This window comes from Ovis aries, chromosome 20, assembly GCF_016772045.2.
Source record: "Ovis aries strain OAR_USU_Benz2616 breed Rambouillet chromosome 20, ARS-UI_Ramb_v3.0, whole genome shotgun sequence".
NCBI lineage: Eukaryota > Metazoa > Chordata > Mammalia > Artiodactyla > Bovidae > Ovis > Ovis aries.
In genome coordinates, this window is record NC_056073.1 from 48,366,988 (window position 1) to 48,388,629 (window position 21,642).

At 49.1% G+C, this 21,642-nt stretch overlaps 1 protein-coding gene across 9 annotated transcripts in view; it reads right to left on the minus strand.

The window, feature by feature from the left end:
* Nucleotides 1–21,642, minus strand: part of FARS2 (phenylalanyl-tRNA synthetase 2, mitochondrial) — a 315,728-nt gene that overhangs the window by 106,718 nt on the left and 187,368 nt on the right. For all 9 annotated transcript variants that reach the window (XM_060403794.1, XM_027958611.3, XM_042237128.2 and 6 more), the window contains one exon: nt 2,276–2,427. In XM_060403794.1, coding sequence (XP_060259777.1) covers nt 2,276–2,427 — 152 coding nt within the window. The remainder of the gene's footprint in view (nt 1–2,275; nt 2,428–21,642) is intronic.

The following is a 21,642-nucleotide window of genomic DNA, read 5'->3' on the forward strand; positions in this document are numbered from 1 at the left end:
GCGCCCGACTCCCAGCCCTTTCCAGACCACATGGTCTCGCCTTCCAACGCAATAAACCGCCTCCGGTCTTGGAATCAAAGCTCCTCTAGGGAGGGAGGGAGGGTGGATAGGCACCCACCAGCCACGAGGCAGTGAGCCTCCCTCCACCCCTGAGAACACTGAGGGTGGGTGGAGGGAGGCACAGGCCATGGTCCCCTGCGGAGCCTGCATCAGGGGGCCTGCAGATGAAGACTAGAACGCGACTGAGCCAGCAGCCAGGGGCAAGCTGGGAGTCCCGCAGGTGGAGGCGGCCGGGGAGGAGGAGGGGAGGGGAGGACCGGGAGGAGGACAGCAGTGTCCCCGTGCCAGTTCTGAAACCGTGCAGTGAGCCCCTCTGCTGAAGATGCTCTTGCCTGGAAGAGGGGGCCGGGCGGTTTAGGGCGGCCCCCGCTATTAAACCAACGATAGGTTCTTGAACCAATGGCGGCTCGTCCACAGCCTGCTCAGACCCCAGGAAGTGGCCTGGTGCACAGGGCTCCGCCCAGCGTGTGGGGTGACTGTTTGCTCAGTGAGCCTGCCTCCCCTCAGAACTGGTGCTGGCATCAGAGAGAGGACGAGCTGGAAGAGCCTTGGGCTGAGGCAGCGAGGGGCGGAGAGTGGCTGTGTGTTTAACTGTGGGAGGCGCTGAGATGCGGAGGGTCTCTGGCCTCAGACCTGCCTTGGTCTGCGCAGCCTTCAGCCCTGACTCAGGCTCACCCTAAATAAATCCCTTTGTCCTGAGGAGTCACCATGAGGGACCCTGTCCTGATGACAAAGCAGCCTAACAACCCAGAGGTGTTTTTACAGAAGCTGAAGGTCTCCACCAAAGGGCGCTGACTCCCATTAATTGGGACTGGGGAGGCGTGTCACTCACAAGATGTCAAAGGGAGCCCCCAGCTCAGCCCTCAACCTCGTGCAAAGAGCTGGTTGTGAACACCCAACGCATTCAAATATGAGGGACAAAAAGCAATCACACGCACACCACCAAAGCACCAACTGAAATACAGGGAAGGAAAAGAAAGGGAAACGGCAGAAAAACTGACGGGAAGTCAGAGAAAAATGCTGCCATTGGGTCAGATGACATTTCTGGCCAAGTATTTTGCAGTGAATTTTAAAAACCAAACGAAGCAATTTATCTAAGAAGGAAAAATCACAAAGCAGAAATGACTTCGGGAAGAGACAGGAAGAAAACAGAACTGGAATATGAGCTTGAAGAACTCAGAAAAGGTGGATGTGGGACAGAATATCTGAATGTGGGCAAGAAGGGGCCCAGAAGATGGGGGTGGGGGAGAGGGTGGGGGGGGGGGCACCCAGACCAAGTGGAGAGAGAGATTTTTCAAACATCAGACGGAAAAATAGCAGCCCGAGGCGTCGGACAAAGGAGGGCTGGAGGGCATGTGCGGATCCCCAAGGGCGGGATCAGGAGAGAGCCTTGCTGATACGATCCAAGAAAACTTTGCCGAGACTCGGGAGGAAGCAAACCTTGATTAGAGAGAGACAAGGGTTCACAGAGTAGCAAGAGCAGGTCGCAACCGAGAGGGATCCTCACACGGTTATTAAACTTTGAAGACAAAGAATTCTTTAGGAAGAAAGAAAAAAAGATCAAGCCTGGCCTCAGACTTCTTTACATCAACTTCAACTTGAGAAGACAACTGAGCAACATTTACGAGACCCTGCTCCCCCCAAAAATGGGCAAGCCAAGGACCTGAAACCCAACCAAGCTGCCAGGTAAGTACTGACATGAACGGAGACACAGAGCTGAGTGTGCAGGCGCTCCGGGAACACCGCCTCCCCCAGTCCCTGAGCACACTTCCAGTCGCACACAGAGCTCCTGGGGCGCAACAGGGTCTTGGCGTGTGGTATGTGCTTGATAAACGTTCACTGAGAGTCCAACAAAACAGCTTTCGTGCCACAAACTGCTCTCTCGGCTTCATTTCCTTGGTACCCAGAATGTGAGCGGGTAAGAAATCACTTCCCGAAACAACACTGGAAAACGCCAAGATCTTTAAAACCTTCTGTTTCAAATCCTTTGTTTGCTAAGGCAGGAAAGGTGAAAACCGCATCTTAGAAAGATTTTCAGAAAGTACTGACATAAAAGAGTTTTCTGATATGCTGAAGGTTCGCTGTAAAGGCAGACCACATTTGTCTCTTACACACCACATCGCAGCAACCCTCTGTTACACGCTCCCACATGCCATGTGTCACACAGAAACAGAAAAGGACAAGCCAGAGAGGGTTTGCTTTTTTTAAAACTTACTTTGGATGTTCGAACTTGTCTATAAGATCAACTTTTTCCACCAGGTCTCCTCCAATTGTTCGGACTAAGTCATAGAAATCATTCTCCGTGTAGTTCTCGCGAGGCAGCCAGAAGGAGATGTCGTTGATCACAGCAGGGTATTTGCTGAGAGGCTAACGAAACGAGAGAAGAAAAGAGACTGATTTGTTAGTTGGATGTCAATGTTTGAGTGTTTTCAGGGCAAGTCTCACTTGGGCTAGTCAGAAAATGCTGGCAAGACATTACTTCAGCACTTGAATGTTCAGGAGCAAAACAAACTTAAAAGATACGTCAGTATCCAAAATTAGCAAATTCCCCTGTGAATATTATAGATCCTTATCACATTCTGTGCAACGTTACCATATATTATATTTATATTGTCATTAATGTGCAATTTAGTATAAAGCAATTTGAATACATCATACTTCATTTTTTTTTTCCCATTTGAAAACTAGAGGAGAAAAGTTCACATCCAATTAACAAGCAATTCATTAACTTCCTGTGACACTTTCAGGAAGCCGTTTTAATAGAGAAATAAGTAAGGGCCTGTCAGAATCGATATTTCAATTAGTAATGTCATTATTTGTTAGTATTTCTAATTATTAAGGGAATACTTCTAATTGTTAATTATGTAGGGAGTTATTTTTCAAATTATGCTTCTAAGGATGTGATAGACACAAATGTAGCCATTCCTCCAATTTATCCCCCTCTTTTCCCAGTTTATTAGGGGTCACTAACTAGTTCATAATATTGGATACATATTTAAAATTAGGTATTTTTAGAAGTTATCACATTTGTTTACACAGCTTAAATACATACATCATAAATACATATCTATGTATTACTATTACTCATATATATACACATAGACATAGATAGTCATGATGGAAGTCTGTAAGTTACTTCCACAATAAAAAATGTCTCCTAAAATGTTTCATTATATACCTATGAAATCTATACAACTAAGGAAATATCTACTAAAGCTATAAATTTGTTAGAAGAACAAGTTTATAAATCGATTTACACTAAGCCTGATATCACTATAAACCCACTGATGAATCACTGATTTGAGAAAGTATAAAACTTTTTAAACAGAAAAACCTCTGAAGAACCAAGTACTCAAACATAAATGGTCTCAACTTGCAATGTCAACAAAGCTGTCAAACAAAAGCACTGGTTCGGAACACACATTTCAAACGAACATAATAGAGCTACCACCCGGGTGCTCCTGAAGAAAGTACCACTGCTCCTGAAAAACATCTTGTTTTTTTCAGAGCTGAGATGCTATGATAAACAATCTGCAGGTTAAGATAACAATGCGAGATGGAGGGAGATGGCTGGTTACACAGTGCTTTTCCTTTGAATGGCGCCCTTCTGCCACTTCTAGAGAACATGGGGATTTAGAGGAATTAGTTAGGAGGCAGGGGTTGTCAGGAATAAGCATGGAATCTCTTCCACGACAGACATGGGAGGAGGCACTGGTTTCAGGAGTCCAAGAACAACAGTCAACATGACCAGAATGTAAGACATTACAAAATATAGCGTTTATATTACCATAAATACAGGTGTTAAACCATGGAGGAAAACCCAGACCTTTGCATTGCAAACCTAGTTCACGCTAACAAGAGGTAGCAAGTTTAAAGCCGCGACGGCAGGTGCCTTGCGAGCTTGGCAAGTGTAGAACTCGAGGCTTTCACAGCTCCTGATGGCTCACCCTCTCTCTCTTGCCTCTCTTCCTGCAGGTGAACATCTTTTCTTTCCTCTCCAGTGAAAGCATGTGGGAGGCAGACTCCAGAACTGACCTGGCTGAGACACCCCCACGTAGACCACCTGATGAGGCTGAGACTGCAGGGTCACTGTGTCTCCGCCCAGCTGTGCCCTTTAGCAATGACAACACGTGTGCCGTCGGGCAGAGCTGCTTCTGCACCAGGAATCTGTCTTTTCTTCCTGGCCACATGGAGGCTTTCTTCTTAAGCTTGGAGGTTCTAATGAGGCTGGGCCTGCGCTCGTCTTGGTTTATTCTGCTCAGGACTCAACGTGTGCCTTCACCCACACGGTTCACGTCTCCATCCATGTCAGAAAATTCCAGCCAAGACCCCTGTTTTTCTCTTCGGGAACCCCAGTGCTCCGCGTTGCAGGGCTTCTCAATCTACCTTCCATTTCTCTTAACTGACTGATTACAGGTTTTTAATCTTTAGGCATTTGTGCTGTGTGTAATTCTTTAGTCACAGCCTCTGAGTTACTCATTCTCCTTTCAACTGACTTCTGGTCTCATCTGTTTCTCTTTTTTTTTAATCTCTATTTCAGAATCTATTATTCATTTCTAATATTTCTAATTTCTTTTCCCCATAAGTATTTACACTTCGTTTTTTGACTTTTATTCAGAATTTCCTCTTCTTCATCATGGTCTTGAAGAACTAAAAAGCCTCTTTATGAAAGTTAAGGAGGAGAGTGAAAAAGCTGGCTTAAAGCTCAGAAAACGAAGATCATGGCATCTGGTCCCATCACTTCATGGCAAATAGATGGGAAACAGTGGAAACAGTGGCTGACTTTATTTTGGGGGGCTCCAAAATCACTGCAGATGGTGACTGCAGCCATGAAATTAAAAGACACTTACTCCTTAGAAGGAAAGTTATGACAAACCTAGACAGCATATTCAAAAGCAGAGACATTACTTTGCCAACAGGGGTCCGTCTAGTCAACACTATGGTTTTTCCTGTGGTCATGTATGGATGTGAGAGTTGGACTATAAAGAAAGCTAAGCACTGAAGAATTGATGTTTTTGAAGTGTGGTGTTGGAGAAGACTCTTGAGAGTCCCTTGGACTGCAAGATGCAACCAGTCCATCCTAAAGGAGATCAGTCCTGGGTGTTCATTGGAAGGACTGATGGTGAAGCTGAAACTCCAGTACTTTGGCCACCTCATGGGAAGAGCCGACTCATTTGAAAAGACCCTGATACTGGGAAAGATTGAAGGCAGGAGGAGAAGGGGATGACAGAGGATGAGATGGTTGGATGGCATCACTGACTCAATGGACATGAATTTGGGTAAACTCCGGGAGTTGGTGATGGAGAGGGAGGCCTGGTGTACTGGGATTCATGGGGTTGCAAAGAGTTGGACATGACTGAGCAACTGAACTGAACTGATCTCTTTGAGGACCCTGGGCATGGGGGAGGGACCCCGGGGGGCTGGTGCCTCCACCGCCTCTGGAGGAACACCTGTCGAACCTCGAGGCAGCTTCACTGAGCTTTGCAGCCAAGCGTCAGGCCTTGGTCTTGGTCCTGCTGGGTGTGTTCACACGTCTGAGGAGACGTACCTCACAGTTTCCTCATCTCTCAGACAGAGATGGTGCCTATATGAGCAAACTGCAGTGAAGACACGAAGTAACACTCGCGAGGCACATCCTTCATCGTTTTCTCACCCAGCTCAGTGGACACACACCTGTGACTGTCCAAGACCCCGTTGCTAAAGGGACTCGGGTAGGGGAGGTGGTGGTGGTTTAGTCGCTCAGTCGTGTCCGACTCTTGTGACCCCGTGGACTGTAGCCCATCAGGCTCCTCTGTCCATGGGATTCTCCAGGCAAGGATGCTGGAGTGGGTTGCCAGTAGGGGAGGGGCTTGTCTAAAGAGGGAGATTTTGGTTTAACGGGGCTCCTCGGCCCTGGCTGGCCCCTTGCTCCAGGCTTGCCTCTGCCAATATGCAAAATATAAACGTCTCCACGCACCTGCTAAGGTGAAAACCTCACAGGCCGCCTTCCCATTACCCACGATGAAGTCAACATCCTCCAGCCCCGTAACTGTTCAGGAATGCTGTCTATTAAGGCCACCTTACCCGTCCACGGTAACGCAGCCTGGTACAGCCGTGCTTTACTCAAGGAATTGGTTTCTGCACCAACGCCTCCCTCTCGACTGAACCGCCCGTCTGTCCCCTAGTGTTGCTCAAGGAGGGCACAGGTTACCGTCCCCACAGGGAAGGCCTGCTCTAGTTAGCGATTATTCACTCAGCCTCTGGCTTCTTCCCTTTAGGCAAAGCTAATATGATTTTTTTTTCTGTTTAAAGATTATTGTGACAGTCGTTCTAACAGGGGCGGGCCCACCTCCCCGTCAGCTCGCCACCATTCTGGAACTGCCATGGTGACGTCCACTCAGCTTCTAGCCACGACCACATGTGGGCAAAGCTCACCCTGTGCGGTTTGCCCTGGGCTCAGCATCTCCTCCGATAACACCACCCTGGCCCTCGGTTTTGATGGTGATCATGCTACCGACATGCCGCCCGTGGGTGCCGTGCGCCGGGGAGGGCACTGGCGCTTTCCTCGCTAACGCACGGTGCGCTTCTGTGATGCGGCCACCTTTCCTGTTCCCACGGCGTCCACGGGGACACTGTGGCTGATAGACATTAGCTGATGTGCTCAAGGTCAACGAGCCAGTGAGCAGCAGGGCCAAGGTCAAAGGCAAGGCCAGGCTGTGCTCTTAACCCCCATGCTTTAAGGCCTCCATTTAAAACAAGAGTTTCACAGGAAGCAGCTCAGCTCCTTAGTACTGTTTCCAGAAGCAGTCTGTTCAGCCCAATTAATAACTGTGTAAATAAGACCAAAGCTAACATGTATCCCTATGGTGCCGTCCATGACATTTCCTTTTCAAATGACTCATTTAGCTTTTCGATTAATTATCTCGACTTACAAGCACTTCCAGTCTGTTTACTGTCTATGCGACTGTGATCTTATCTAAATGAACTTAAAAGCCGGTCTTTCCTATAAAACAGTGTGCATTACCAATGACTTTCCTGTACATTCAAATGACAGCCCTCACTACAGTTCCGTCTACTTCAAATGACAGCCCTCACTACAGTTCCGTCTACTCGTCCTGTAATAAAAAACGGCTTCTTGAATCTGGCTGCCAGGTTTGGTGCTTGACAAATTCAGGCTGTTCTCACTCAAGGCTCCATGCTGCCTTGATGTTTACAGATTTTGTCGCTTTGTTCCAACAGTTTGTTTTTGATTCTGACTTAATTTCACTGAGCGCCAGGAGTGCACTGTGCTGGTCGGAGGGAGGCCCAGCTCCCGCTCGGAAACTTTTGTTCTGTGACTTCACCGAGAAGCCACGTGAGATCCACCGAGTTCTAAGCATGCTTCCAACCTTTAAGGGAGCCTCCCATGTTTGTTCTTATCTTTTGACTGAATTTTAGTTAGATACGAAGATTCGCAGGAAACAACAAAATTTCCACAAGGAAATCACGTGGAACAATGCAATCCTTCTGGCAAATGTGGACTGGATTAATTTAGCATGTTTCTAAGCCACGGCCCCCAACTATCCACTGATGTCCTTAAGAGCAGAAACAGGACCTGAGGTCTTCTTGAATCCTCTCTGATCTACTTTCAAGCTTAAGAATTCTTTATTTGGGACTCCCTAGTGGTCCAGTGGTTAGGAATGTGCCTGCCAATGCAGGGGACATGGGTGCGACCCCTGATCTGGGAAGATCCCACATGCCGTGGACAGCTAAGCCTGTGTGCCACAGCTGTGAAGCCCCCAGGCCCTGAGAAGCCCCTGCAGTGAGAAGCGCCTAGAGAGCAGCGTCCGCTCGCCACAGCGAGAGAAGGCCCTCGCACAGCAACAAGACCCAGTGTGGCCAAAATAAACAAACATATGAAAATTTAAAAAAATATTTATTTAAAACAAATCAAACGCCGCCAAGCATTAGAACACCGAGGACGGCGGGTAGGCAGGCGGGACACAGCACCGCACGGGCCCAGGCTCTCTGCGGGATGGAGCGGACCCGGGGCAAGGCGCCAGGGCCCTGCCTCAACATGGTGGTTCTTAGCTTAAGAAACAAGGGGCGAAAGTAAGCCCCAGAGATCTCTGTTCAAGTGCAATCTCATCCGTGCTTCTGGTTAAAGCACTGCAGGGAGAGGGGCCTGCAGCCCAGGCCACTCCCTCTGAGCATCGGGGGAGCGCTGACAGAGAAGACAAGTGCTGAACGTAAAAGGGCATCTTTCAGGGGAGATGAAACGCTTCTCAAACGGACTGTGGAGCTGGTCACACACCTCCGGGAATGTACCAAAGACCACCAAACTGCACAGGTTTAATGGGGAAACTGTATAGGATGCAGATTACGTCGCCATAAAACTGCTGTGAAGACAATAAGAATCACTATGAAGACAATAAATATATTGCTGTGAATAGATAAATGCATCAGGTGAGCAAAGAAGGGCCTCTAGAACGGAGAACTTCTATCTCCCGGTCAGTCTCTTCATTTCATCTTCAGAACCTGTCAGAGACATCACTTCTTAAATTCACTTTTTTTCCCCTCTGGTTGTGGGGAGCGGGGGCTACTCTCTGTTGTGACTTCTCGTTGCCGGGGCTTCTCATGCTGTGGAGCATGGGCTTCGCTGCTCCAAGCCACGTGGGGTCTCTCCGGATCAGGGAGTAAACCTGTGTCTCCCGCACTGACAGGCAGAGCCTTTACCACTGAGCCACCAGGGAAGAAACTCACTGTTTCCAGCTTGAAAGACTGAGCCTTTCCAATGCCATCATGACTTCTGAATCCTAGCTGGCCCTCTCAGAGAAGGTTTGCACAGTCATTTAAATCTTCCACTAAATGTCTCGGCTTATCTTCACAGTCTTACATCATCACTGTGTTTCAAGTGAGGTCACATACAGTTTAATGATGACAGCTGTTTCCAGGTAACCATGTTCACTGGGGGATGGGTATTTCCCTTCCATACACCTCAGATAAGAGAATGGGGGCTACAGATTTAAAAAAGACATAATGGGAAACTAGGTGTGTTAACCCTCGCCCCACATTTAACCTGAAAACAGCGTGAGCTCCAAGCACAGCCTGGCTGGCCTGCTCCCCGCGCCGGCTGCATCTCCTGTCACCCGCCATCCTTACAGGGCGGGATGCTGGGAGGGCCGGGAGCTGGGACTTGACCTGGCTCACGCAGAGCTGGCCTTCAGACTACTCTCCAGTGTTCAGAGGAAAGTGGGCGAAACAGAAACCAACCTCCACCACTTAAGACATCTGACTCCCAGGGGCTGGTGAACCTGGAGTGAAGATCGCACTTCAGGCTTTTGCAGGGCCGACTCCCTTGGACTGGACCTCCTTCCGGCCCTCCTCTCCCGACCTTCCCCTACACATGCAGGTATTGGTATTTCTGCCCGATCCCCTAAGGCCAAAGAACCGGCCTGGGGCAGACGCCCACCCTGTGTCTGTGAAGCTTTGTTCTCCATCCTATCTGACCATAGAAATGTCCAGGGCAGGTGCATTTGGGCAAATGACCTCTGAAAACATTTACAGATTTGGTCTTTCCAGAAAACAGCCTAATATTAACTCTTGGCAGAAACAGATATGGAACAAAAAGCTAACTGTGAGGACCTAAATTTTTCAGAGAAAATGTGGCAGCTGCTCTGGGTGGGGCGGGGGAGGGGGCTGGGGAGCTGGGAGAAGCAGGGGATGGGATGGGGTGGGAAAAAGACCCCAAGATACAAAAAAACTGGGGGGCTTCCTGGGGATCTATGGTGTTCTTATACTTCCTAGGTGACCATTTCTGTCCACATATTAGCTACAAAGAAAATGAAGGAAAAAATGGTCTCAATTTTTAGTCATTTACCCAGAGAAATTATGTTAAGAGGAAAACAAGGGCCACAGTTTATGCGTCCACATCTTAAAAAGAAATGGTTTCTTCTCTATTTAAAATAAAATTCCACCTGTTAATACTAGATTCTATTTCAGTAACAGAAACAGTGAGTTCCACTTCTCCACGTTAGGGAGAAATGTGAAGCGTTATTTTCTTCGGCAACAAATCCATGCGAGTCGAACACTGTTTACAGCGCAGTGCCACAGGGCAGGCGCGATGGATCCAGGCCTTCGTTCCCGGTATGTGGATGGGGTGAACGCGGGTCCTGATGGAGGCGCCCTGTGCCCCATTTAAAGCACAGTGCGCAGGGCAGGCGCGCCGGAGGCCTTCGTTCCCGGTACGTGGATGGGGTGAACGCGGGTCCTGACGGAGGCGCCCGGTGCCCAACGCCGGTGCGCGCTGGCAGAAGCCAGGGGAGAAGACGGCCACTGTTGAGCAGCCGCCCACTCTGGCTACTCAGGCACAGATAGGAAACGTTACGAGCTCAGTAACGACGAATTTCCCTTCCGAAAAGTGAACAGAATACTCCATACACTGGATCGCCGTGAAGGAAACTTTCGGGACTTCTTCCCTTCTCCCCAAACCATCCCATGCTCGTCACCGAAAAACGACACTAGGTTTTCCAGGCTCCCGCGCCCATCCTCACCGTGGGGCCAGCTGTGCGGCGTGGCCCCGGCAGTGTGGATGGGACGCAGGTAACACACAGCAAGGGACAGCAGAGGTGCCCGCGGCTCCCAAGCCTCGGACCCACCCAGCAAGTCACACCTCGCCACGCAGGGCCCCCGAGCTGCTCCGAGCAGCCTGACTCCTACGTGAGCTGGACACCACCCGCCTCAGCCTCGCAGACACTGCTGTCAGACAGCAGGCACAGTCTGACCCCATCAAATCATTACAGAGATCAAATGGGATAATATATATTAAAAGTCCTTATAAACAACAGAACACTATAGAAGGTAACATATGATTAATTATCCTTTTCTTTTTGTTTTGTAAGTTTAAACAAAATTCATCAGATGAACAACCTAATAATGGTTACCACTGAGCTGGGGTCCATTGTGATTATCTGGGTTGTGAAGATCTTTTTTGTACAGTTCTTCTGTGTATTCTTGGTACCTCTTCTTAATATCTTCTGCTTCTGTTAGGTCCATACCATTTCTGTCCTTTATCGAGTCCATCTTTGCATGAAATGTTCCCTTGGTATCTCTAATTTTCTTGAAGAGATCTCTCTAGTCTTTCCCATTCTGTTCTTTTCCTCTATTTCTTTGCATGGATTGCTGAAGAAGGCTTTCTTATCTCTTCTTGCTATTCTTTGGAACTCTGCATTCAGATGCTTATATCTTTCCTTTTCTCCTTTGCTTTTCGCGTCTCTTCTTTTCACAGCTATTTGTAAGGCCTCCCCAGACAGCCATTTTGCTTTTTTGCATTTCTTTTCCATGGGGATGGTCTTGATCTCCGTCTCGTGTACAATGTCACAAACCTCATTCCATAGTTCATCAGGCACTCTATCTATCAGATCTAGTCCCTTAAATCTATTTCTCACTTGCACTGTATAATCATAAGGGATTTGATTTAGGTCACTCTTGAGAGTCCCCTGGACTGCAAGGAGATCCAACCAGTCCATTCTAAAGGAGATCAGCCCTGGGATTTCTTTGGAAGGAATGATGCTGAAGCTGAAACTCCAGTACTTTGGCCACCTCATGAGAAGAGTTGACTCACTGGAAAAGACTCTGATGCTGGGAGGGATCGGGGGCAGGAGGAGAAGGGGACGACAGAGGATGAGATGGCTGGATGGCATCACTGACTTGATGGACGTGAGTCTGAGTGAACTCCGGGAGTTGGTGATGGAGAGGGAGGCCTGGCGTGCTGCGATTCATGGGGTCGCAAAGAGTCGGACACGACTGAGTGACTGAACTGAACTGAACTGAACTGGGGTCCACCGCGTGCCAGGCAGTCACCTCTTGCATCTTCACATGAAGCCTAGGGGCCATCGCTCCACTGGGACAGCCTGGCTCTGTCCCCGACTAGTTTTGGTGACTTTGGGGGGTTCCTTTAACTCCTGGTCCCCCATTTTCAAAAGCTATTCTTCCACTGACTGAGAGAAAGTCTAGAGGGACGGTTCCTACCTACTTAGTGCTGGGGGCGAAGGAGCAAAGTGATGGGGATGTTCGATCAGCAGACAACCTGCCAGGCAGGCATCTCAGAGGCAGGCACGGGGCTGACTGCAAGCTGGCCGCCTGTGTGTCCTGCACATCCCCGGCAGAGGCCGGCCCAGGCCATGAGCCTGGTACCCGCGGGGCACGTGCCCTGGCCCGGGGGTTCTCACTACAGCTGGCTGGGACTGGAGCCCCTCACCGATGGAATCTATGCCCCTGGGGGCATCGCCTGGTGAGAGTCTCCTCTCAGAACTCGTGGGGGCTCCACAGAGCATCAGAGCCCCACGCTCTAGTCCCAGGTATGAGGAACATGGGCCACACACGGGTCATCCCACTACAGCTCCTGCACAGCACGGCCACCTTTAAGCACAGGGCGCTTCCTGGGGCAGCGGTCATCCCAACCGGGGAATAAAAGGCCTGTCAGCCCTTTGCCCCCACCCTCTGCCCCCACCTCCAGAGCCAGAGGTCCACATGTATGTCACCGTGTCACCTCGCAGTTCACATACACTCATGCCTCATTTAACAGAACATGTTAAAACCATACACTATATGTCACTAACAACCTGATGGGATAAAGACTACTGTCCCCCTTTAGAAATGGAATTCCTGAGCCTTGGAGACGTAAGGGATGAGCTCAAGGTCACAATAACCAAGACCTGTACGTGGGCAGCCCACTGCATTCAGAGCTCGTGAACTTGTGGTGGCAGGGAGGCAGGACCTCGTGGACGATACAGATCTCTCTTAAGGTTTCATGGAATTGTTTGTGGGCAGCTGGGGCCTGAAGGGGTTACTCAGAGCCCAGGTCCTAACCAGCTTCAGATTCTAGACCCTCACTCAACTCACTGCTTTGTGCTTATCAGAAATAATGTCAAATTAATGTGATAAGAAACCAAGTTAATTTACTAAGAGAGTAGATCCTGAAAGTATTCATCATGAGGAAAAATATGTTTCTTTTTCTTTTTTGTATCTGTATGATAGACATTAACTAAACTTACTGTGGCAACCAGTTCACTATATATATATAAACAAGTCAAACCATTATGCTGTACATCTTAAACCTATATTGTCGATTACATCTCAGTGAGACTGAAAAACACCTTTATTCATTCCTGTAGGAAAAATACGGTGATCACAGCCATCGAGACCTATACACAATGAATGGATGCCTATACGTCAACTCCCAAACAAAAATTAATAAATGAAAGTAAAAGGGTTCTATGGTCCAATAAGTTGGGGACATGCTAGCTTCAGGTTTCTTATAGTAAGACATCACAGAACCTTTAAAACATTAACAGGCTTTGTGACTCTTCCAGTGACTGAAGCCACGTCCCCGAACTTAGTTATCAAATCTTTTGCCAGAAACACACCATGGATCAAGGTGATGCAGGAGGGACAGGTTCTGGAGCCACAGGAATGGAAACTGAAAATTAAGGGCTGAACAATCTAGATTTTGTAAACCAAATAATGTGTGCGAACCTATACTTTGGGAACGTATTTCATCTACTGAAATCTGCCGGGCTTATGGTCTTGCCTTTTCCTCACTCATCTGAAACCTCCTGAGCCAAAGTGCGTCCTGTTCTTCCGCCTCTATTAACCCGCACTGCTTTCCACCCCCACTCACAGCAGGAAGACAACGGGGACGCTCCTACAGGCAGGGGCACCGATACCTCCTGTCCTACACTCTCCTCACTTCGGCCTTCGTGAGACAGAAACCACTGTATCCCCATTTTACAGCGGAAGGAAACGAAGACCGAGGTCACTGGCAGACATCAAAGAGCTGCTACGAAGGTGCCGAGCACGAACCCACTTTCCCAGGAACACACCAAGTGCTGCCTAAGGCGAAGACTGAGGTCCTGACTGGACCCAAAGCGTGCCTGGCACAGTTTTCCACTTGAGTTTTTACAGTTCTTTTAAATGCATCCTGCTTTCTTATTTATCAGACATTTGAAGGTTAGTCTTCTCGCTACGTCATACGGCTCCTGGTGAGCTATATGTTTTGATTAACCCCATTCCTCAACCACGGAGGCTACAGTGAGGCTGAGTCTTATTATGATTAAAAGGGCTTTATGACATCAAGGAGCCAATCCTAAAAGGACCAACAGCCTTTAAAAAAAATAATAATACAGGTGATTTTCAGTTTTATTCTACAAAAGAAATATTTTCCCCACAAAACTCTGCTTTCTTTTTATACCTAGTTATCGTTAAAGATCCTGAGGTACCGTGATTTGGAAGGAGAAAGAATATTGGAAGAGGGCTATTACGATAATAAAAAATAATGCATTTTTCCTTCTGCAGCTGCCTCTTGTCATTTAGTTTCCAGGTAACCTAATTCTTATTCTGATCAGAGGAAGAACTGAAGCCAGGTTTTTATTAACACCATCGATATCTACCCGCACGCAGGCACGCGCGCGCAGTCCTCTGCTTCTAATTATGCACTCTACACAGGAGCCTCCCTGGCTGCTCGCCACACAGATGAAGAAGAAAGTAGCTTTTGCTTCCAGAGATTTATTTCAAACACCTCTTCATTAAATGCTATTTGGAGGCAGATGCGTGTTTGTGGAAGGTTAAAGAAAAAGCATGCTGACAAAATAGTCATCAAGGAAACGTGCCAAGGCAGACCCTCAGACAGCCTTGTTCCAAAGGACACACCCAAAACACACACACACAAGCACACACACATATGCACACACACCAGGGGGGAGAAGAAATTACAAAAAGGCCTTGCATATCTCCTTTAAAATGTGACACTCCTATGCAGAGAGTAATAAGCACTTGGAGATGCAGCTGGAAAATGAATGGCGGCTTCTTTGCTCGTTTGCTTTGATGGTGGTGATGGGGGCGGGGCGATGCCAACTCGGCCAGAGTCTGGTGAAGCCCACTGTTTGTGCCTTACGGCTTGGCTGACTGGGCTCAGGACAGCAAAAGGAAGCGCGGAGAGGAGAATGCTGATGTGAGGGGAAACGGAGCCCCGTCCCTCCCCTTCTCTCTGGGACCCTCATCCGCACGCTCAGGGCAGAGGTGGGGGTGCGGCAAAGGGGCAGGGCCAAGCCGGAGCTGCTCCAAAGCAGAGAGAGCGATGTCTCCTGGGAAAAGCCATCTTCCTGCTTTTGAACTCCATCACAAATCGGATGAAAAACTATTTAACTGAGGCAGAAGCATTAATTTCCTCAAAAGCCCTCACATTTAGGGACATAAAAGAGAACCCAGCCGACAGAGGTGCCCCAGTGGAAACAGCCGCCTGCTGTGGCGAAGGCCAGGACAGACTGCGGGGTCAACCTCGCGCCCTCCCTGGCAGCAGGGACCAGACTCGCTGCACTCAGCCCGGCTCCGGAGCCAGTGGCCCTGGGCCAGTTACGTGTCCTTGCTGGGCCTTGGTTTCTTCATCTGTAAAATGGGGTTAATTAGTAGTATCTGTTAGTAGTATTAGGTTTTCTGTAAAGTACTTAACAGGGCCTGGAAGCATGACAGAGACTGGTAAACAAATGGTCTACTTATAAACACAGGAGACAGGGAGCTGGATTTTGTTACTGAACAATCTGATTTATTAATAATTTAACATGGCTTCCACATTTCGGAGGGAGAGTGTACAGTTGTCATGCAAATGAAATCCCTTGGAAGCAGAGCTGACTTCACGTTGTAAGGGGGGAAACTGAGACACCCAGAGCACGGAGGCTCCTTCTGCAGGGCCCACCTCATACTTTCCCCACAGCAGCACCCACCGTGGGCGCCGGATAAATGCTGTGGCCCAAACTGACTCTCGCAAGATCTGAGGCTTCCCTGGGAACACAACATTGCTTATTCTGACTCCATTCCTTTTACAGATTGTAATTGCTGAGAAAGAACAGTGATACATTTGGGATGCGGAACCATTTCATTTTCACAATGGCTCTTTTTCAAGCCTGGGCTTCCCAGATGATACAGTGGTAAAGAATCTGTCTGCCAGTGCAGGAAATGTGGGTTCCATCCTGGGGTCGGAAAGATTCCCTGGAGAAGAAAATGGAAACCCACTCCATATTGTTGCCTGGAAAACCTTATGGACAGAGAAGGCTGGCAGGCTGCAGTCCAAGAAGTTGCAAAGAGTCGGTCACAACTGAGCACTCGCGCAAACACTCCTTCAAGCCTGGGGATTCGGTACCAGGCGCAGGGATACTCCTTCATGGGTGAGACGCATGTTTAGAGCATCCAGTGATGGATCCAGGAGGGCTGGAAAACCCTTGACTCTGTGGCACATTTAAAGCCTGGGAGGCCTTGCTCAGACCCCCTGCCACACGCCTCTCCTGTCTGCACTGATTACCGTGCCTTGAAAACACGAGAGCCTTCAAAAGTGAACTAGCGTGTTACACCACAGAGCCTGTAAGGCTGGGTGTCCTGTGTCAACAGTGACTGCAGAAACTTTCCCATTTCATGCCTCGCATTTTAGCACAAAGGACCATCCTATTTGGGTAAAAGATTGTCCAAAGAAATTTTTTTTAACTTTGGTAAAGGTCATACTTTCTCATGGATGGAGCCTGGGTAAAAGCTTGCCTCATTGTGGAGGGCTTTACATCAGCCACACACACGAGCCAGGGACTATCTCTAGCAAAGCCCAGCCACGGGCGGTCAGACCGAACACAGGGAATGGCTATCGCTGCCTTTTCTAACCACCTTCCCTGGCCAAAGCCACTTCATAAGCTTCAACCTGAGCACCGTATAGTTTAGGACAAATGCCTTAATTTTCCATCTATAGAATGGGGATATTCTTAGTACTTCCTTTATGATGTTATCATAAACACTACAGAACATTATTAAAAAGTATTATTAAAAAAATATTAAAAAGCAGAGACATCACTTTGCCAACAAAGGTCCATCTAGTCAAAGCTATGGTTTTTCACATGTATGGATGTGAGAGTTGGACCATAAAGAAGGCTGAGCACAGAAGAGCTGCAAGCGAATGCTTTTGAACTGTGGTGTTGGAGAAGACTCTCGAGAGTCCCTTAGAATGCAAGGAGATCAAAGAAGTCCATCCTAAAGAAAATCAACCCTGAATATTCCCTGGAAGGGCTGATGCTGAAGCTCCAATACTCTGGCCACCTGATGTGGAGAAATAACTCATTGGAAAAGACCCTGATGCTGGGAAAGATTGAAGGCAGGAGGAGAAAGGGGCGCCAGAGGATGAGGTGCTTGGATGGCATCACTGACTCAATGGACATGAGCTTGAGCAAACTCCAAGAGATAGTGAAGGACGGAGAAGCAGGGCCGCAGAGTCGGACGTGACTTATGGGCGGAAGAACAAGAGCACACTCATGAAAAGGACTTAGCATTGGCACCATGGGTACACTGGTGCTTCGTAAAGAGGGCTCAGCGTGTGCAGTGATGATGCTCACATCTGGTCCTGATGCCGACTCACAGGAGCACATCCGGATGGGAGCACCTTCCTGTGGCCCTGGTAACCGTCTTGGGAAACAGGAGCCCAGCCCGTGTGCACAGCACCACACCTAAGCCCGCCCTCTCCTTACCCCCCTCCTCCCATCAACTGCTGTTAATGGAGCTGCAGTTTTCACAGGGCCACTGTCAGCGGGAGGAGGGTCCAGAGTGCAGAGCCCCCAGGCCCAGCACCTTGCACGCGGAGCTGGGAGCCAGACCGCCTGCAGGACGCACGCACGGCGCCCCAGGAACGCACATCAACCACACGCTGGCTCCTACTCCAGCGGCAACGCCAGCAGGAGAGACACACGACTGTTATTTTTTCTTTTTTTTTTTAATAAAAAGCAAAACATAGCCCGTAGAAAGACTTTCCACTTTTCTGCTCACTATGGTCTCCCCTCCCTTCTCCATTTTTGTTTTGTTGTGTTTCCCGATATAACTTCTTCTGCATTCCTAGTCATGAGAGCACGTGCAAGTTCGGGAAGCGTTTCTCACCCCCAAACCCCGAGGCAGGAGCCACCCCTATGCCGGCCACGAACCAGACGCTCAGTAAACGGATGGCGAGTGTGGACGCGGCAGGCCCAGTCAGGATGATGGCCCCTGTTCCCCGTCTTTCTGAACGGAGCAGCACGTGAAGGCTGCAAACGCCTGTCCTTGCCTGGGTCCCATCCACTCTGCCCAGCGGCTGCAATTCCAAGTGCCTGACAATTTTATGCCCACAGAGGGCTAAGATCCTGGAACCCGTGAGGACAAAGCCTCCCCAACGGTTTCTGTGTTTCCTGAGTGCTAATCAAAAGTGGGTTTTGGCAAACTGTTCTCCGCTGTTTGCACATCTTGACAGATACTCCATATACCTATGAATCTTAACAGAGAGACACCAGCCCTCCATTTGGAAGCGAGAGGGCTGCCTGGACCCAAAGGGTGAGGTCCCCTTCTCGAGAACGCCTTCCTGAACCATCACAGCCTGACTGATGGGCTCCAGAAGCACAGAGTCAACTTATATCCCGAGAGCCTGTCCAGCACCAGCCCTGTACACACAGGGACTTCTCAGGCAAGGTCTCAGTCACTCCTGTCATGCAAGCCAGAGGGATATCATGCCCATTTCACAGATGAGGAAACTGAGGTTCAGAAAGAACAAGTTTCTGACTGTAGCGCCACACGGTGGACAAGGCTGCCGGCCGTTTGCGTATCTGGGCTTTACGTGGGCAAAGCTGGCAGCACAAGGCTACCTGGTGTCTGGCAGTGGCCTTCCTGGTGACTGGGCCACAGGGTGGTGCAAACACCCTGAAGCCTCAATTTCTTCAAATGAGCTCTACCCTTGTTTACCTGTGGGTATTAAGTTACAGCAAAAAAAAAAAAAAAAAAGCAGATGAAATCAAGGGCAGGAAAAAAAAAAAAGAACGAAAAAGAAAGATAGGGAAGCTAGGGTGAGGACTGGATCCTCAAGGGAAGGCACTACTTTTTTAAATGCTACTTTATTTAATAGATGTGGAGGTGTATTTGTGTCATCTGTGAGTGATCGTGTTGCCATGGTGATTACTTACATGTTTCCAGAAAAGAAATAACCATGGAGAAATCGATAGTGCCCCAACAAGACACACAGTGCTGTTCACAGACAATCAGAGAGGATGTTCGAATGGGTAAAAGAAAAAACACTGGCTTGGGGGAAAAACAACTCCTTCCTTCTGCCAAACCCAGGGAGATGTGGCATTAAAACTGCATTGTTTTTCCTTTTTGTGGGCAGAGTCATTGGGCTAAAATGTTGAGTTATCAAAAAAAAAATTTTGGGTACATTTAACTTGAAGTAGATAGAGGCAAGAAACACAGGATAGAACAGGATAGAACACAGGTTCTATCCCTGGGTGGGGAAGCTCCCAGAGAGGAGGAAACAGCGACCCACTTCAGTACTCTTGCCTGGAGAACTCCACGGATAGAGGAGCCTGGTGGGCTACAGTCTATGGGGTCACAAAAGAGCTGGACACAACTTAGGGATTAAATAACAACAAGTGAGTGATGTCGCTCAGTTGTGTCCGACTCTTTGCGACCCCATGGACTGTAGCCCACCATGCTCCTCTGTCCATGGGATTTTCCAGGCAAGAGTACTGGAGTGGGTTGCCATTTCCTTCTACAGAGGATCTTCCTGACCCGGGACTGAACCCGGGTTTTCTGCATTGTAGGCAGACGCTTTACCGTCTGAGCTGCCAGGGAAGCCCATTAAGCAATAAATCTGGCAGGAAAGGAAGGGCTCATATACAGCACTTAACATGCTTGTTTGCTATTTAATCCACTCACAGTTACTGATACAATAGCTGGGACCTGCTGAACAGTAAGGTATGTTAGACACTGCTCAGGCCATGACAGGCATTTAAACTGATCGATACTCACGACAACACGGTCCCCTAATGCTGAGAAGACTCAGAGATGGCAATGAGGGCGGGGGTCGGGAGACTCGTGCTGGACAGCCTCAGCCTTTTCCGGGGATAAAGCGGGGCTATTTGTATTAGGCTGGAGTGGTGGGGGTAGGCTGTGGGACGACCCAGGATCCCGACGAGAGCCTGAGCGGGTGAGGAGGGCCACCCAGGCCACCCAGGCATGCTCAACATGGAACCGTTTTCAATCAGCAAAGAGGCAAGTCTGGGGTTCATGTGGGATCGGGCCTGGCCATGCAAAGTGCATGAGAGGGTCGGGAACGGGGGTGATGGTGAGAATACAGGGGCAGGCTGGGCTTCCCAGAGCAAAAAGGACTGGTGTGGGCAGGGACAGCAGGTTAGGCCTGAGACAGGGGGAAGTGGGAGGCCCTGGCTTGGAGTCCCCCGAGCCAGGGCCACCAGCCAGCTTCCCCGGAGCTTCCCAACCATCGTCTGTGCTGTGACGGGCCGTGGTTCTCAACGCACCTCATGAGCCCTCCTTCTCTATAGGATCGGGCAATCTTTTCCATTAAATTATCTACTGTTATTTAATAGCTAGGTAAGCCTATATATCGGAAAAGGTGACGGTACCCCACTCCAGTACTCTTGCCTGGAGAATCCCAGGGACGGGGGAGCCTGGTGGGCTGCAGTCCATGGGGTCGCTAAGAGTTGGACATGACTGAGCGACTTCACTTTCACTTTTCACTTTCATCCATTGGAGAAGGAAATGGCAACACACTCCAGTGTTCTTGCCTGGAGAATCCCAGGGATGCGGGAGCCTGGTGGGCTGCCATCTATGGGGTCACACAGAGTCGGACACGACTGAAGCGACTTAGCAGCAGCAAGCCTATATATTGTGATTCCTAGGTGGCTCAGTGGTAAAGAACCCACCTGCCAATGCAGGAGACATGGATTTGGTCCCTGGGTCAGGAAGATCCCCTGGAGGAGGGCATGGCAACCCACTCCAGTATTCTTGCCTGGAGAATCCCATGGACAGAGGAGCCTGGTGGGCTACAGTCCATGCGGTCACAAAGAGTCAGATACGACTGAAGGACCGAGCACACACAAGCACGTGAGTCATTTCTGAAATACAGGTATCACGCCCATATGTCGCGATCGAGGCATGAATGAAGTCAGACCAAAAGAAAACTGGCCTGTGTCTCGATGGCTGCAGGCCCACCACCCGTTCCTACGGCCCCTCCTCTGATCACAATCAACTAATTAGTCAAGAAATCACGTTTGAGGCTCCACCTCATCTGCTGGGTGCCCGAGTTCCATTTACACACTAATGGGTGTGTATTTGCCTTTAACAGGTGCAGTGCATGAACGTAACCACAATAAATGAATAACTATTTAAGTGTGAAGTTACATCTTCATGAGAAATCTGAAAGTGAAACAGCCAGTGAATCTGTTTGCTTCCCCTATACTAGGAAATAAAGCGAACCCCCAGCGGAAAGGATAAATGAGAATGGTTTCAGAGTGGCATGGTAACAGAGGCGACGCTTTCAGAAAGAAAGGTACAAGCTGGCGCACTCTCTGGCGTGGAGCTGGGTATGCACAGTGGCAGGGCCGCTGCGGATGCCCGGCCTGATGCCAGGAGCCTGTCAGTCACCTTTCTCGCTCCCGTTCTAGACTCTATTAAGTACTCAGGTGCTCGCTTCTGCAGTCTCGCTGAAGCTCCACACCCAGAGACGTGGCTTTCTTTGAGGCTGAACCAACTGAGTAATGAGGTGTGTTTTTCCGTTCTTTCTTT